This window comes from Python bivittatus, unplaced genomic scaffold (assembly GCF_059951505.1).
Source record: "Python bivittatus isolate LINGU-HERP-01145 unplaced genomic scaffold, Pbiv_v1 ctg000250_np1212, whole genome shotgun sequence".
Classification (NCBI taxonomy): domain Eukaryota; kingdom Metazoa; phylum Chordata; class Lepidosauria; order Squamata; family Pythonidae; genus Python; species Python bivittatus.
Window position 1 is genome coordinate 100231 of NW_028277057.1, and position 11619 is coordinate 111849.

The following is an 11619-nucleotide window of genomic DNA, read 5'->3' on the forward strand; positions in this document are numbered from 1 at the left end:
CAACTGGCAGATATACTCATCAGGTTTGTTGAAGCAGCAAACAAGTAGGAATTTAATTATTTGCAGCTTACAATGCTATACATCTGGCAAACCTTTGGGGCTTAAGAGTGAAAAAGAAGGGACAAGAGTGAAAAAGAAGCTTCCAATTTAAGTCAATTGGAAGCATTCATGATACAGTGGAATACTTCTTTTCTCTAAGTAGTGAAATGACAGTGTCAAGAATGAGTTGGCCCCTAAAAGTAAATAAATTAGGAACCAGCAAAGTATTATGGTTCCCTGGTCCACAATGAAACTTCTCCCAGAGGATCATTTTGGAAAAAAAAATGCAGAGAGGCACAACAATTTCTAACACTCAGCTCCAAACCAATCCATGGCTGGGATATGGCAAAGAAAGCTCATTCATGAATATCAGGAGGAGATATATTTATACCTCAAAGGTATGAGTTATTCTACTTTTAAGAATAGATTATCTTAGCTCCCTGATAGCTCCCCTTTCCCTTCGGCACTCTTATTCACATATCTGGAAAAACCAAAATTACACGCTAAAACCATTAAAAATCTTGACTGTCTTGACAACTGCCAACTTTTTGGATGGGAAGATGAAAGCAATCAAATCACATTCGCATTGCAGACCCATCTGAGGCATTTTGGAAAAAAGACCAATGTATAGAGCCAATATGAACCCATGTATAATTATCCAAAGTCCTATTTGCTCCCCCAACCAGCTTTCAACAGATAAATTACTAGGAACTTGTTCTCAAATCAGTCATCATTTCTGTATTATCTACTCTATTAAAATGTGTATTACTCATTCTATAGCATCCTCACAGTCAGGCACATTATGTTTCCAAGACAAAGGTTAGTTGTCTTACTTATTCAAGAAATATTCTAGTTGTCTAATGCCATCTGGACTCTAATTTACCCACCCCATAATAGCTTATTCTGTCCTCTGCTCCCCAGTATGCTCCTCCATTTTCACAATCCTGCTTAATAGCACAGTATATATTGAAGAAAGAGCTTATGCACATGTCTGAACACTTCACCACTTGTCATACTGAAACCCTGTTGTTGGCTTTGCCAGATATGGCTGTTCTCTCTTGCTATGCAATTTAATCTAACATTAGGTGTAGTCATATAGCTCTTGAGTCAGTAACTGTGTTCATTGTTTAAAACCATACGATTATACATGAAATTGGCTGAAAAAGTAAATTTGCATTCAGATTGGATTCCTGAAAGTTTACTCACTGCCCTCAGTAAAGAGGGAAAAAATTAAAGCATGCAACAATCTACTTCAAGAAGCAGTCGCCTCACCCACACCTTCCCCTTGCCCTAAAGAGTGATACATCATGGCAAGGTTTAGTAGTTTGGGTGTGTCCAAGGCTTTGGTTCATGTCTTGATATGCCCTGTAACTCTTCTTCCCAGCTAATGCATGCTACAGGAATATTTTATTATGACAAATGCCTCAAGAATGAAATACATTAAGAGCCAAAATTTTCTTAAAGAAGAAATGAGTTTGCTACTTCTTTGCTCCTTAAGGTTTCAGTAATTCTCATCATCCACAATATTTGCCTGTCATCTGTCCTTGCTTGCAGTCACCAAGTAGACCCTAGCATACTTAAGCAGTTATTAATGCCATACATTTACCCATTCATCTTTTCTTCCCAGTGGATGCTCTTCAATCAGTATAATGTATCCATGTTGTGACCATGAAGAAAGGCTAAATATATCTTACATCATATATTTTCACTGTTACACCTCAATAGAGAGATCTTTAAAGACAATCTTTGCTCTCCTACGACAAAGGCTTTCCAGTTGGAAGTCGATACTCTTTTTCAGAAAGATGTTTATTTGGGTGGTGATTTGTTTGACAGAGGCAAGCAGAAAAAATGATGGTTGGGAAAGAAAAAAATAATTAACAAGCTCTGGAATCTTGCTGATCTTGAGGCGAAATCATGCCCAGCGCCCTTTATTCTTTATTGCTCAGACTTTTTAAAATACTGTTGCAGAGCAAAGAAGGCAGCATTCAAACTTCATACTTTACACTTCACACATTAGCATCCAGGCATATTTCTGAACAGGAGGCACTTCTGCGTAGTATCACAAAAAACCTTGATAATCCCCTCTTTGAATCATTTTATGTGAGTTTGGGAAGGTTCTACTTGAGTAATACTCCTAAGCAGAAGCAGAATAAGGAATCCCTCTCTGTCATTCTCAAAATTGTCCTTTTAGGAACTATCAAATGTAAACAAGGAATGTGCAGCACAACATTTGAACTCAAATATTTCTGGATTCAACAAAAGCAGAAAAATAACTTCAATGGAAACGATCACCCTGATGGTTCACAAGATAGAAGTCTCACTCTGCTCTTACCAACACAATTGTCACAGACACTGCAATGGGAAGTCCTGGGAGGACGGAACATTTTGCATGTGTAGCAATATTTCAATTTCACCATATACTTGTTTATTACAACTTCCATGGTTCGGGCAGGTGGCCGATAAGTGGAAGTGCCGAGGTTGTCTGTGGAAGCAAAAGTATTTACCTATTAGACTCATCCAAGATTTGATTAATATCAGACTGAATCAAAGGACTGGGTGCAATTTGGTAATCTTCTACCAAGTCCCCACCTAAAGTAAGATCCACAACCCATCCACATCATTCACTGCTGTCTCTCTGAAATGATAACATACTACCTGGACTGTAGCAGGCCACAAATGAGAAACAGAATCTACTCCTGAAGCAACTATAAAAATATATTAATCCTCAGATCTAAGCACCATTAGAATGATTTTTAGGTTCGATGGAGTGGGATGTTCCAAACAATCCATATTCAGAGTCATCCACTTGAACTGAAAGTTGGTATAAATTAGAGTTTTAAAAAGGCCCAGGAAAATGCATGTGTATAAACCACATGACCTCAAGACTAAAAGAGTCCACACAGACCTTTCTTCATTGCTTCTGTTAATATTGCTGTAGCTACTGCTTTAAAAAGATGAACAAGTTGACTGATGATGTACAATGTACAATTTTGAGAGTAAGTTGTCTCTAGGTTCTACATGCTATGGTGATACAAATCTGGCTGTAAAATTCAGGCAAAAGAAAGCACTAGGATAAACAAAACATTTCAGAATTAAAATATGCAACTATTTGATTATGGATTCCTATCAACTAGTTATCTGCTAATTATTGGAATTATTGCAAAGACTAAAGGATAAAGTAGCAGTGATCTGATTCAACAAGTGCACTTTTTATATCTTTAAGCAAAAGTCAAGCTTTCAAATTTTGTTTACTGCACTTGTTATGTGTTTTAGATTGCCTGCATCACATCTGACAGCAAATTTAGTGAGTGACCAATGTCTTGCTGTTCTTTCTGGCAATTCCTTCCAAACTCCACTTCCTAAGATGGGTAGGATTTGCTGTTAGCAAATCTGGTTACAACAACCATTTTAAGCAAATAGAATTAAATTGGTAAAACTCACATTTCCCTCTTGCTGCAGAATGAGAAAGCTAGAAGTAATCTTGGTTACACTTTCCAGAAAAAACCCTTCGCCCAGTAGCAACTAAACTTTAAATAGGCAAGTAGTGTAATCAGACCTGATAAAGAATATACATGTTCTAATTTAGAGAAGAAAAAAACAGAAGGGAGTTTTCTGAAATGGCAGCAACCAGAGGTTTAAAATGACGTGTTATGATGTTGTAATACAAACTCTATCCCTTAGATACTTGCATGCCTCATCATGAACCATATAAAAAGTAGTGGCGTTTGCTTACAATGTACACTTAGTCATTCTCCCTACTCCCTCCCCACAACCATCCCCCATGGTGACCCACAGTTCTGGCAAGAATCATCTGTCCATCCCCCAGCAGTACAGGAAGAAAAGAGAAGTGGTTTTGCTTACTTTGGACTCTGGCTTTGCCTATCGCCAACATATGACTTCTGGCAAATACCCTTGAGAGAATATGGTCCTAAAGACATTTTTAAAAATCCCTTCCCATCCCTGTCTTTAGAGTACTGGTGTCTCTCCAATTACCATCTGGTAAACCCCACCCCTACCTTCCAACAACAGATAACTGTTCTGTTATTCCTTCCAAGGATGTTTCAAGAATGAAGATGCCCAAATGACAATTCTGGATAAATACCATTAGTAGCATCCATTAAATATTTTGCTATAAAGAAATGTAATAGTCTCACCAATCCATTTCTCCAGATCTGCAGCTTCACTGGGGGTGGCCCTGGGCAAAATACCAGGATCTCTGAAGCTGGTTTGTAGCAAACAGCTGATGACAAAAAAGAATAGGATGCCAGCAATGATAGGAATGGCCATGGTCAGGTTATGAGCCAGGAATGGACAGCTGAAAAGCAAACAACACATTGTTTAAACTGAATTTCCATTCATGGCACTAACTGTCCACTCATCAGTTGGTTTCTTTTCCTGGCCAAGCTACCCCCTTCAACTAATAAATATTACAGCATAACCTGCCTACATTTTGAAGGATTTCACCTGCCAAGCTCTCTAGAACTTTTAGGAGAAAGACACAAAGATACCTATCTCACAGAGATTATTATTGTCACGATCATCCTCATCATCATCAAAATCTACATGTTGCCCAATTCCCAGCAACTTATAGCATGACTTATAGCATATTCCTGGGATAAAACTTGTTCTATACTTCTGGAATGTCATAATTTAAATCTTAAAAACAATTCTACAGACTGCACTCAGGGCATTTTCCTCTTAACATTCTTCCTAAACTAGGATCTCCCACATCCTAGTTTAATTTCAGTTCACATAGATATAACTAAGGTTCTATTGATTTTTGCTCAACTGGTTTCTTACAAATAAAAGTAGAAATAATTCTATTAATAACAGATGTCACTCCTTGAATTGGCTATGTAAAGGACAATCTTGTGCATAATCCACAATTATTTCAAGATAAATGGAAATAATGAGATAAATTATACTTGTCAAAAGCTACCAATGCCGGGATGACTCCGATAAGACCTGTTAATGTCAAGGTAGCTTCACCGATACCATAAAGCACAATTAATTCATTTGTTAAACAAATTTAAAGTTTCCCAAAACCATAAGTCTGGGGAACTCCATTGCCAGTCTGGCCACAGAGTCAAGGACCTCAGGCAAGAAGGTTGTTACCCAGCAGGGAGGTTGGTACAACAGCAATAGTCTCAACTGAAACCTAGAGCCCAACTTAACAAATAGGGTCTTATATCCAATGTTCTGTGGGGCAGCGCCCCTGGAACTCTCTCAAGTATCTCAAATGGCAACCGCCACTCCACCACCCCTACCCCAGGGTCTTGGTTGATTCCACACTTGAAACCTTCTTGCAATGCAAGTCTTCTGCACCATACAGCATTCTAAAACTCTAAAACTTACAATTTTTAAACAGAAGATATCATTCCCCAAATGCTTTTCCTGAGAGAGAAAGAAAAATAGAGAATGCTCCATGTTTGAACTGAAACATTAGGTATTTTGGTGACTTGTTCTAGAGAAGCACAAACAGTACTGGAAGATGTCATTCTTAGTTTTAAAACTTAGACTCTACAAATTTATTTGAGGTGCAGTCTTAAGATTTTCTTGACTTATCTGGTCATTATGTTTCCCATCTGTCCTATATTCTCAAAATTACTGGTAAAACAATGGTTCTACAAATCACTTTATGTTTAGGATATAACCAAAGAAATACTGTTTACTTGTTAAAATGTTATTCCCAGCTAAATGTTGCTCTGAAAGGCTGTAGTCTTTTATCTAACTAAAATAAACTGAAGTTAAAAAATACTGTCTGAAAATTTTAGTTTTTCTCAATCCACCAGGTTGTAAAATTAATTACTGCTTTTTTCCTTCCCCAACTATTAATAAATTTATTGTATGCTGCTATTCTTTCATTATGAACTTTGAAATGTATTTCTTCAAATCAAGAAAGATTTGCTTCGACCAGTTAGTCAACTCTGCTTGAATGCTATTTTTTAAAATTAACTATAAATTATTTAAACCCTTTGGAGTAAAAGAAAACCTAGCCCCAATGGTTGCATTTATTTTTAATTGCCCATTAAGTACTTGCTTTCTTACTTGCTTCGAGGCAGGATAAAAGTTCAAAGTTCTGTTTCCGCAAGATTAATCTTGCACCTGGACATATGACTAAAATTCTGGATTTTAGAAACCTTAAAATCAAAGATCTCCAAAATCTATCACCACAGTTTTGGAACCATTAGGGCTATATCTTCAGTCAATAATTCACTGTAACTTCATGGTCCTCTTGGTTAACCATGCCTGTTTCCAACTGCTTCCCATAAACAACTATATAATAGGATAAGATGCCTTATTTGATCTGAACAGAGAAGTCACTTCCCTATTAAATTATCCTTAATCAGAGGAATATTGTTTTCAGGTTTATTTATTTAAAAAATCTGTACGTCTGCCCATCTTAGAGTACAATTCTGGGCAGCTAACAACAATAAAATTACAAAAATCATAAAACTATAAACTAAAAGCCGAGCACTTCAATCATCCTCCCAAGACGCCCCAGCAACCATCCACAGATTCCCATGACTCTACCTGGGTGAAGAGCCAGGTCTTTGTGGCCTTTGGGAAGGCTAAAAGGGTGGAGGCTTGCTGGATTGCTGATGGGGAGAGTGTTCTATAAAGTAGAGTTAACCACAGAAAAGGAATGGTTCCTAGGTCCCAATAGATGGCAATATTTCAGGGAAGGGACCTGGAGTGTGCCTATCTTATCTGATCTAGTGGGATGGGCAGATACCCTCAGGGAGAGGTGGTTGCGCAAATAACCTGGTTCCATGTCATGTAGGGCTTTAAAGGTAATAACCAGCACCTTAATTGCACCTGGAAGGAGACTGGGAGCCATTGCAGCTTGCACACCAGGGGAATAACGCAGGCAAACCTAGGGGCGCCCAACACGGCACACGCTGCAAACATTGCAGCAATCCAAACAGAAAGTGACCAAGATGTGAGTGACCATGAGCAAGGCCTCTGGTCCAGAAAAGGTTGCAATTGGCCCACAAAACAAATCTGTGCAAATGCCCCTCTAGCCACAGCTGCCACCTGCTCTTTGAGCAGGAGCTGAGTCCAGGAGGATCCCCAAACTGTGCACCAGCAAAGTCCAGGGGAGTGCAAGCCCATCCAGAATCAAAAATGATATATCACCAGATCCAGGGGAGCCAAAAACCCAAAGCTCCATCTTGCTAGGGTCTACCTGAAGCAGCTGAAGTCAGTTCCTGCCCATCCAGATCTCACAGCTTCCAGGCACTTGGTCAGCATTATGACATCATCTGCCTGGCGATGGATGATACTGCACCCCATGCCAGCAAATGACCTCGCCCAATGGTTTCATGTAAATGTTAAAGAGGAGAGGAGAGAGAAACTTGAGCCCTGAGGGATCCCGTATGCAGTGGCATTAGGTTTGACCTCTACCCCACAACACCAAATGAAACCAGCCCTTGGAGAATGACTGAGTTCACCCAATGTGGTAAGTTAAAACCAATCAAACCATATTACAGCTTTCCATGTTGCAATGTATATGATTCCAGCTACTCAGTTGCAGGGCTTTTTCAGTTACAGGTGCCAAATACTGGAATTTGCTTCCCCTTGAAATTATGGTGTATGTGAAATGCTAAAACAAAGGAATAAACACAACCCTATTACAATTCAATTTTAGCTTAATGGATTTACCATGGCATAAACTTCCAAGGACTAGATTCTAATTTGAAGCAACAGGCTCTAGTCCCTAAAAGCTTAAACCACAAACTAGCACCTATGCATTTACCTAAAAGCCCCACTGAGCATAGCAGGGCTCTGAGTAAACACACCCAGCAAGTCTGTTAAGGCTTTCTGGCTACACTCTTGTATGAGCTTACCTAGGAGGAAGTCCCAGAGAATTCAAGGCAGCTTACCCAGTTTGCCAGAAAACCTTTTCCTGCAGTGCCACATTTCAGAATGTGGCATGCAGTCCATCACCCTTTGTCGGCCTGGTAGCCTCCAGATGGGTGGGGACTACAACAGCCAGGTCATGGTAGCCTTTTCGGGGAGTTGCAGTCCCCACCTATCTGGAGACCACCTTACTGGGGAAGGCAGAAGGAGGGTAAGGAAAGCGCGATCTCAGGGGGCATCAGTAAAAGCAACGGCGGAACATGGTTCACTGCCCACCCCGCCCGGTGGAAGCTCGCCCCCGACTCACTCGAAGGCGAAGAAGAGGCCGCTGGTGACCACAATGAGGCCGACCGTGAGAAGGAAGACGCTGCTGTGCCGCGCCAGCATGAGGCGCCCGCCACAATAGAACCGGTTGCGCCCGGGGAAGACCTCCCACTTGCGGCGGGGCCGGGAAGCCGGAGTCGCGGGGGTGGTGCTGGCGGCCACGGAGGTCGGGGGCCCCGCGGCAGTGGGGGCAGCCGGGGTACCCGGCGGGATTTGCCGATACTCGCAGTCCTTCATGGCGATGATGGCGGCGGTGGCTGGCCTCCCCTGTCCGGACCCCCGCGGGCAGCGCCGCCAGAGCGCCGGGAAAGGAGAGACCGGGCCGCTTTGCCGCTCTGGCGCCCGCTCGAGAGGGAGGACCCGCGGCAGCCGGCACGCGCTGCCCGCTTCCCAACGCGGGCCTCCCGGCGCAGCGCCCCCTCGAGCCGGCCGGGAGCCTGCACTGCAGGCCGCGGCCGCCGCCGGGCCGCTCCCGCCAATTCCCTCTGAGGGGAGACTGCGCACCACAGAGAACGCGCGCGCCGGCTAGCCGGGCAGGCAGGTTCCTCCCCGCCGCGTTAAGATACCTCCCGGGCGCCACCGAGATACAATCGAAATTCGTTTGCCGGGAGGACTAACGGGGCCTCTCGTGCGCCCTTGACTCCCTGCAGAGATTTTCTAGCTCCGGTTTACAAAATACGTAACTACTTGGGGGTGAATGTGAACAATATAGTATGCAGAATACGTTGCCTTTTATTAAGATAGAGATTTTTTCCTCAAGATTTTGAAGTTATTCCGAGAGTACACAATGATGGGGCATATATCTTATATATTATTTCAGTGCCTGTTTCACAGAACAAGGTACACTGTGCATAAACTCCAGGATTTGGCAAAAAGCACAGCCTGTAATGTGCTGCTCTGGAATTTCAGTGTATTTTGTGTTCATATGCCGTGTAATTTATCAGTTGGTATTCAGGCCGTTTAAACACTGCTCCAACCATTTCCAGCATGAATGCATTTTGAGTTATCACATTATAATGTAGGGAAGTATTGGAAACAAGCTTCGTGTTTGTTAAAGTCATCACTTTGCAGTTTAAAGAAAAAAAGCAGAGGTTAGATAACGATCTGTCAGGAATGCTTTAATTTAAACTCTGAAGCGAGTAGGACAGAAATGGAAAATACAGAATTACAGAAGCATAAAATTGGAAGAGGACATTTAGTTTATGTCCTCTTCCAGTTCTATGCTTCTGTAATTCTGTATTTTCCATTTTTGTTTTTGAAAAAAGTTTAAACAAGATAATGCTGTTTGTATATAGTTTTACGATGTTGCTGATACATAAAAGCAGCAACTGCAGTGATTACCCATGCCCCAAATCCAACTGTGGTTCATTTTCATGTATACTGAAATACTAAATTACCCCATCTTTTTATTTAAGAGTATTCAAGACAGTTTTGGCTAAACATTAAAACAGTATAAATAATGTAATAAAGAAATGATAATCAATATACATAATAAATTGTATTTCAGAATCTGATTCTCCATAGAGTTCATAAAACATTCAGCCCAGCAGATCAAATATTTGCTGGAAAAAAGAGATTGTCACTTCTTCACAAGATAGTGGGAAAATCACTGAAAGAAGTGAAGTCAACCACTCTTGATGTGGAGTTCCATAGCAAGGCTACATAAAATGCTATTTCCTAGATTTCTACTGTGCACACCTCAATATTGGCAGGATGGAAAAGAGACCCCCTGGACTTGATTTTAGTGAGCAGGCAGCCTCACAGAGAATACAGCCTCAAATTCTTTAGGTATGTAAAGTTAATATGCAGTACCTTGACGTGGGTTCAGAAGCTGTCCACAACCTCCTGCAAAAGTTTCATGTGCTCAATGACAAGATGTGCTTAAAGCATTAGCTATTTTTTCAGACTGGCTGAGATGTATAGATAGCTTTCAAATGCAACTTCATGTACAACACACTGAGCTTGATATTGATTTTGACTATGGTGTCAAAACATATCCAGGTGATGTCTGCTCTGCTCTAAAAAAAAGTGTGGCTTTCACATCACGGTCTGTTCTGGACAAAAGCACAAATTATGACTATCTCCAGGGCACTCAAGAGTAAAGTGATAACATTTCAAAGCTGTGACAGAGGAAAGGTAGAGGGTTGAAACATACCAAATTGAAAAGTTCTGTGCTGCAAAGCTTGGAACCAGATTTAGGTTGATGTGAAAATCTATGCCCCAAAGCCTAGTTGGCTATGGCAAGAAGAGTCCTAGGGATCCCAGTTGACTTAAAGTAATCTCTAAGAACCAATGGAGCTAGACCCACAAGGGAAAAAAATAACTGTAGCCAAAGGTTAAAAAGATGATACCAAGTTCTAGTCTCCAGGGAGACTAAACCCAACTTTAAACATGCTCTGGGGAACTTAAACCAAATAGAGTCAAGGATGTCAACGTTTCTAAAAATGCAGATTTGGACACCATATAGTAGCTGGGAGTTACATTGGCTATGAAGAGCTTACAAGCAGCATGGATAGAATGGGGTCCTTTCAAATGGAAAAATCTCAGGGTAGCTGAGGAGCTACACACAGCAACCCTTGCCACATATATAAATGTTTCTTTCCAGGAAAATAAGGCCTGGAACAGAACACCAAGGTATTTATAAGCATGTACCTGCTTAATAGCATTGCTGCTAGTTTGTCAATTATCATAAGATTCATGCAAAAACTAGGACTAGTTTTCTGATAAATTATTTTTTCTCTGAACAAAAAGAGACTGAAGCCCTCAACATCCCTCTCATTTCCACTTGGGGGACAGAAATGAACAAGTCATTGTCTGCAATACAGAACAGCTGGGACTACTCAGCTTGCTAATACAGGGGAGTAATGAGAAGGGAAAGAAAGGGCCTGGATTATTGATGTGCCAGTTAACTGAAAAGGGGCTAGAATACAGCCCTGCCCCATACCTCTCTCCATAGTCCCAGGTCTAGAGAAATGTCCCCAGAAGGACTGAATGAGCAGAATCAGCCTTTTATCTATTGAGGGCCCCACTAGTTTTTCCCAGTCTTTTCCTTGGAAGTAAATAAAAAGATTTAAAATCCACAAAGGCTACAAAATAGGAACCTCTGGTCCAGGAAGAATATTTCTTTGCTAAATGTGATGAACCAAACAATGCTGATCAGTCCCCTTGTAAACCTGCCTGCTCCTTAGCAAGCCACGTTTTCGCTTTCAATCCAGTCCTATAGCTTTAAATAGAAATATAAGCTTATAGCTTGCTGATTATATTTAGTAGCCTGATAGGTCTATAACTCGTCAAGTCTAATCTATTTCTTTTGTTTTTGTAAATGGAATAACAATGGTATAACCCCAGTGAAAAGACGCACACACTGAGCCATTAATACGGGTAAATACAACA

The 11619-nt window shown here is 41.0% G+C and overlaps 1 protein-coding gene across 15 annotated transcripts in view; it reads right to left on the bottom strand.

Moving 5' to 3' along the window:
* The window catches only part of ZDHHC18 (zDHHC palmitoyltransferase 18), a 30187-nt gene extending 21479 nt beyond the window's left edge, over positions 1-8708 (bottom strand). For 9 of the 15 annotated variants that reach the window (XR_015796152.1, XR_015796151.1, XR_015796150.1 and 6 more), the window contains exons 1-3: positions 8210-8708; positions 4194-4354; positions 2372-2521 (exon numbers count right to left, since the gene is read on the bottom strand). Coding sequence is in view for 3 of the 15 variants with exons in the window: in XM_015888256.3 (XP_015743742.2) it covers positions 2372-2521; positions 4194-4354; positions 8210-8463 (565 nt within the window). In the remaining 12 variants the exon portion in view is untranslated. The remainder of the gene's footprint in view (positions 1-2371; positions 2522-4193; positions 4355-8209) is intronic. The other 6 variants (XR_003084830.2, XR_015796153.1, XM_015888256.3 and 3 more) reach the window with 2 other exon arrangements.
* Positions 8709-11619: the final 2911 nt, after the last annotated feature.